This window comes from Gymnodraco acuticeps, unplaced genomic scaffold, assembly GCF_902827175.1.
Source record: "Gymnodraco acuticeps unplaced genomic scaffold, fGymAcu1.1, whole genome shotgun sequence".
Taxonomy (NCBI): Eukaryota; Metazoa; Chordata; class Actinopteri; order Perciformes; family Bathydraconidae; genus Gymnodraco; species Gymnodraco acuticeps.
In genome coordinates this window covers 250,259-256,003 of record NW_022990915.1, presented here as the reverse complement: position 1 = coordinate 256,003, position 5,745 = coordinate 250,259, and the positions used below count along the sequence as shown (strand labels likewise).

The 5,745-nt window shown below is 40.9% G+C and overlaps 1 protein-coding gene across 1 annotated transcript; it reads left to right on the top strand.

The window, feature by feature from the left end:
• The first annotated feature begins 1,033 nt into the window (after window positions 1-1,033).
• LOC117557992 (sporozoite surface protein 2-like) lies at window positions 1,034-5,433 on the top strand. The gene is made up of 6 exons (XM_034233945.1): window positions 1,034-1,455; window positions 1,567-1,704; window positions 1,789-1,907; window positions 2,274-3,258; window positions 5,131-5,265; window positions 5,375-5,433. The coding sequence occupies exons 1-6, from the start codon at window positions 1,161-1,163 to the stop codon at window positions 5,431-5,433; spliced, it is 1,731 nt and encodes a 576-aa protein (XP_034089836.1). The 5' UTR covers window positions 1,034-1,160.
• Window positions 5,434-5,745: the final 312 nt, after the last annotated feature.

The following is a 5,745-nucleotide window of genomic DNA, read 5'->3' as shown; positions in this document are numbered from 1 at the left end:
GCGTGGCAGAAATGTATGTGGGGGAAGGGGATGTTCGTGTTAAAATGGAGAAAGTCAACACGAGGGTGATTTACAAAATGCTGAGGGGTGGTAAAATAAGAAGACCTGCTTCTGAGCGTGTGTGGGGAAATGTTTGTGAAAAGTTTGATGGGCGGAAGGTATGGGGTAATTTAAGGGTGAAATGGAACAGCATTGAATGTGAGCATTTTGATTTTATGTTTCGTCACAATAGGGTGTACAACAATTTGATCATAAGCAGGTTTAATATCACGGTGAAGAAAGAGTGTGATGTGTGTAAGGTAATGGTGGAAACGTGTATGCATGAATTTTTTGAATGTGGAGAACTGAAGGTGTATTTTGAACGGTTGAAAGGGCTAATTGAAAAGTGTTGGGGGGATAGAATATTAAAAACGCTGGAATGGAAGGAGTTGTGGCTGTTTGGGGTGAGGGGGGGAGTGAAAGGTCCCAATGTGAATCTCTGTAACTATGTGCTGAGCCATGCCCGGTATGCTGTAAAACTTAGGAGAGACTTGGCCCATAAAGGGAACAGAAAGGTAGACGCATGGGACGTATTTAAGAGGATTTTAAGCAAGGACGTTCAGATGGCATATGTGTACCTAGAAAAGGACGCTTTTCTGGAGAGCGTTGTGGATGGGTGCACTCTGGTGGAGGTTGGTGACAATGACAGACTGGTGTTTAAGTATGACAGTGTTGGAAAACATGTGTAGGGTGAAACGTGAAAAACGTAAAGTATGTTTTATATAAATGATTGCCGGTTTGCTGTGTTTTGTTTCTCGTATTCTGTTTTTGTATTATCATTTACTATGATGTTCAAGTAAGATCCAATGGTTTTTTGGCAATCTTTTCTTTTGGCTAATTGCATTCAGTTTATTTCTTTTATTTTGTCATGTTATGCATGACTATTATGTTTGATTGTTTTAAATGCAGGGCCACCGTGAAACCACATGTGCAAATTGTAAATATTGAATTATGAATTTTCTAATAAAAAAAGACAAAAAAAAAAAAAAGTGAGTTTGATTTTACAGAATGGGAAGCCTATGAGCACCTATCACAGCTGTAGTATTGGTTGTCACAGCACCTGCTGATGCTCAAATAGTTGCGGCAAAGAAAGTTATCATCTTTTCACATTACCAGCAGTCATGTGCAACAGGATGATACGCAAGAGAAAAGGCGCTGGTGTTTACCTGGCTGCAGCTGTTATTCTGACGTGTTATTTTGCGCAAACTTTAGACTGTTATCGTCTGAAGAAAACAGAAAGACGAGAAGGGAGAAAAGATGCCGATGCAACAAATGGGTTCCAAGAGGGGACAATTGTTTTCGGGAGAGCTTTTGAAAAAGGGTCAGGTCTTGATTCTCAAGTCACAGACGGGACCAATAAATCATCCTCAAACGCTTATGAGGAGGATGAAGGTGATTATCAAGCAGACGCTGCAGGTAAAAATATTTTGATTACGTATTGAAGGGTTTGTTATTTTTGCTTGAATTGTTTTGCATCTCTTTAAAGTACAAACTATTTAAAAATATGTATATTATATTCGCCTTCAGGTGGGATGAGCCCAACACAAGTGGCCAGTCCCCAAGACTCATCATGGAAGAGCATGTCGCCCTCACTGCAGTGTGGTTCGGGCCAGTTGAAGTTCAGAGCGGTGGAACCAGGAGCATCACAATTTGCAGTAGAACAAGGTAAATCAATAGCCATAATATCCTAAATGTAGACTTGATTTATCTCTACCAATGATATAAACACTGAACCTTTTTACCCCACAGGAAATGCACCTCCAATGCCTCTGTCCCAGGTCCCGTCTACCTGTGGCTACAGCATGCAGAGGAACTCACATGCACTTGTCATGTTGGTTCCCTATGATGGCTGCAACATGGTTCAAGAGGTAATGTTAAACTGATTTAAAGAGTGAGGAAGTGAGTTTAAAAAAACGATGGCTAGTGCTGTGAATTGTTATAGTTATGAATGGTTTAACGAGAGCCAAATAAATTAAATGTTTAATCTGCATCATATTAATCTAAAGCGAAAATGTGTTTTCAGCTTTTCAAATGAGTTGTTTTTCGCTTGCTTTCAAATGTACTGATTAACTATGTTTTTTGGATGGGGACCGACATTCAAATATGTTGCATCATGATGATCTATTCAGAAGATATAGCATGAGATTAATCTTTTGCCTTGTACAGTCGGATTGTAACATTGACAGGTTTGTGTGATTCCTTGCTGTTTCTAATTGTATGTTTTTCTCCCAAAGGGTGGAAGTTATGTACTCCCGATGCGTTGGCAAGGAATTCCAGTATCTCTCTGGTGTTCCAAACCTGCCTCAACTCCTGCTTCCAAAACGACTTCCCCCAATTCCCCTGTAGCTCAGATGCCTCAATACCCTCAGATTCCTCAATTCCCTGATATACCACAGATGCCTCAATTCCCTGAGATGCCTCAATTCCCTGAGATGCCTCAGATGCCTCAATTCCCTGATATACCTCAGATGCCTCAATTCCCTGAGATGCCACAAAACCCTGGGAGGCCTCAATTCCCTGGGAGGCCTCAATTCCCTGGAAGGCCTCAATTCCCTGAAAGGCCTCAATTCCCTGGGAGGCCTCAATTCCCTGGAAGGCCTCAATTCCCTGGAAGGCCTCAATTCCCTGGAAGGCCTCAATTCCCTGGGAGGCCTCAATTCCCTGGGAGGCTTCAATTCCCTGGGAGGCCTCAATTCCCTGAGAGGCCTCAAAACCCTGAAAGGCCTCAAAATCCTCAAAACCCTGAGATGCCTCAATTCCCTCAAAACCCTGAGATGTCTCAATTCCCTCAGATGCTTCAATTCCATCAAAACCCTGAGATGCCTCAAATCCCTCAAAACCCTGAGATGCCTCAATTCCCTCAAAACCCTGAGAAGCCTCAAAACCCTGAGAAGCCTCAAAACCCTGAGAAGCCTCAAAACCCTGAGAAGCCTCAAAACCCTCAGATGCCGTTTCCACAATATATGCCGATGTATCCTGCGTTTAATCCTCTTTATCCTCCCAAATATCCAGCTACAAAGCCAAAACCTACTGCGACAACACCAACTACAACTAAACCAAAGGCTAAAAATCCCTCATCGCAGCTTCCACCATCTATGCCTTACTATCATCTTTACCCTATGTCCCCTCCCTATCCCCAATATCCAGCCACTCCAGCTACCACTGTGAAAACAGATTGCCCGCCCACTCCGGCACCCCCATCCTCCTTTTCATCCCCATGTTCACTTGCCCATACCAATGCTGCCTCCTTTTCCTCCTCCACGCTACCATACTTAAATAGTTCTAATAAAAGTTTTGAACAGACGATTTATAGTTTGTGCTTTTGTTAACCTTCAACTACCCAAGAGGCTTTTTATTCCAGGCTCTTCAAGAAGTCTCATTTGGTTTGTGAATGAGTGAACAGTCCATATTGAGAAATGACATTTCATTTAAACAGAAAAATTGTGCTGACAAATTAACTTAAAGTGCACACTTTAAATTCCTACATTTATAAATGTAATTAATGTTTGGCATTTGAAGTGTTGTCATAGTGTGGCTTTGTGTCCACATGGTGGCATCATTGCTCAACCATTTCTTAGTAGGTTTTGAATTGGAACATTTTGTGTTCACACTAGCTTTCCTTGTGTGAACAAGCTTTAAAATGGTTGTTTTTTTTGAAAACGTATTTCAGTCAAAGGTAAAGTTCCATCATGTCATTTCCTAAAATACGTAACATAATGCTGTGTGAGGGACGCTGGCTTCACTCATTACATACACCAACACTGAAATGGAGCATTTACAACTTTGGGCAGTTCTGCAAAACATTGAACCTTCAGCATTTGTCTCTTTTTGGTTTTGTAAACAAGCATTACTAAATGTTTGGTCAAACACTAGGTCATAAGTGTTCAAACTACACATGTAGCTGTTATATTTATAAAAGTAGCCTTCATACAACTAAAAATGACTTAAAAGGTGAGATCCATAACAATTCAAGTGAAATGTCAATGATAGAAGCAAAACCTTTTATCATACAGGGTGTCCTTAACACCTGTGTATTGTGTATTTCAAGTTATGGATCTGTCCATGAAACGACATCTCTGGTCCAAATCAGGCTGGGACACTGATACATGTTCACCATCCCGTTACCGTCTGATTGACTTTCCTTGATGTGAAGATAAATATGTTTTCTAAATAAGGGAGAGCATTGTTATACTAATAATTATTGTGTGTCAATGTAGATTAACAAATCAAAATAGTCAGACTCTTCGCTTGCATTCATTGGTTTGTTATCAAAATTAAACGGTATGATATGCTGCCAGACGTGAGTGCCGGCAGGCTGAACGCAGGTGGAAGAAGGACAAGCTTCATGTAACTCGTGACATTTTGAAAGAGAGTTGGAGAAAGTATCGGAGCACTGTAAAAGCTGAAAAGATCAGTTACTTTTCTGATATTATTTCTAGTAATTTAAACAAACCTTGTGTTCTCTTTAAAATAATCGATGCTATGTTAAACTCTCCTTTATCCACTTGTATTGATGCTTCAACTGAGATGTGTGAAAAATTCCACTGCTATTTTATAGACAAGATCTCCACTATTAGAGCCAGTATCTCACCACCCTCTTTTGACCCCTCCATTGACTTCACATGCACTGCTGTCTTCCAGCAGTTTGGACCTGTGTCGTTGTCATCTCTCAGTGACATTATTGCTAAATTAAAACCCTCATCTTGTCCGACAGACCCAGTCCCTCCTCGACTTTTTAAAGAGGTATGGGACACTATTGGACCTAATGTCCATAACATTATAAATAGCAGCCTAGAGTCCGGTTCTGTTTATTTCAAACAAGCAGTTGTGGCACCCTGATAAAGAAAACTAATCTGGACACTTCTGTCTTCTCAAATTACAGACCCATCTCGAAGCTTCCTTTTATTTCAAAGATATTGGAGAAAACCGTACTCTTACAGCTACAGTCTTTTATACATGCACACAATATTTTCGATATTTTTCAATCCGGTTTTAAAGCGCTTCACAGTACTGAGTCTGCCCTTCTAAGAGTATTCAATGACCTCCTGGTCACTACAGACACTGGTGACTCTGCCATCCTTATGCTCTTAGACCTCACAGCTGCTTTTGATACGATTGACCACTCCATCCTTATCTCTCGTCTAGAGCACTGTGTGGGTATCATGGGCACTGCCTTAGAGTGGTTCAGGTCCTATCTGTCCAAGAGATCTTTCTCTGTTACGCTTGGTGACTTTACATCCTCTTCTGCCCCCTTATCCTGTGGAGTTCCCCAAGGTTCTATTTTGGGGACTATTTTATTTTCCTTATACCTTCTCCCCCTTGGACTGATTTTTAGAAAACATGGCGTCTCCTACCACCTTTATGCGGACGACTCCCAATTATATCTACCCCTAAGAAAACAAAAACACTAGCTCTCTGATGCCCCTGGTTGACTGTCTTCATGACATAAAGGCCTGGATGGCGCTAAACTTTTTAAATATAAATGAGAGCAAAACGGAGGTAATTGTGTTTGGACCAAATGGTGATGTCCCTTCCATTGACCTGGGTTCCCTGCAACAGTTTGCAAAACCCATGGTCACAAATCTCAGTGTCAAAATCGACAGTGCTTTTAAATTAGATAAACAGATAAACTCTGTGGTTAAATCCAGTTTTTATCTCTTGAGGCTCCTGTCCAAAATTAAACCGGTTTTATCCTTTTTAAACTTT

Excerpts from the sequence above, each read along its gene's own strand:
- LOC117557992 (XM_034233945.1), top strand. The coding sequence starts at position 1,161 with ATGTGCAACAGGATGATACGCAAGAGAAAAGGCGCTGGTGTTTACCTG. Across the intron at positions 1,908-2,273 it reads GCTGCAACATGGTTCAAGAG|GGTGGAAGTTATGTACTCCC; the intron begins GTAATGTTAAAC and ends TTTCTCCCAAAG. Across the intron at positions 3,259-5,130 it reads ATCCTCCTTTTCATCCCCAT|ACCTCACAGCTGCTTTTGAT; the intron begins GTTCACTTGCCC and ends TTATGCTCTTAG.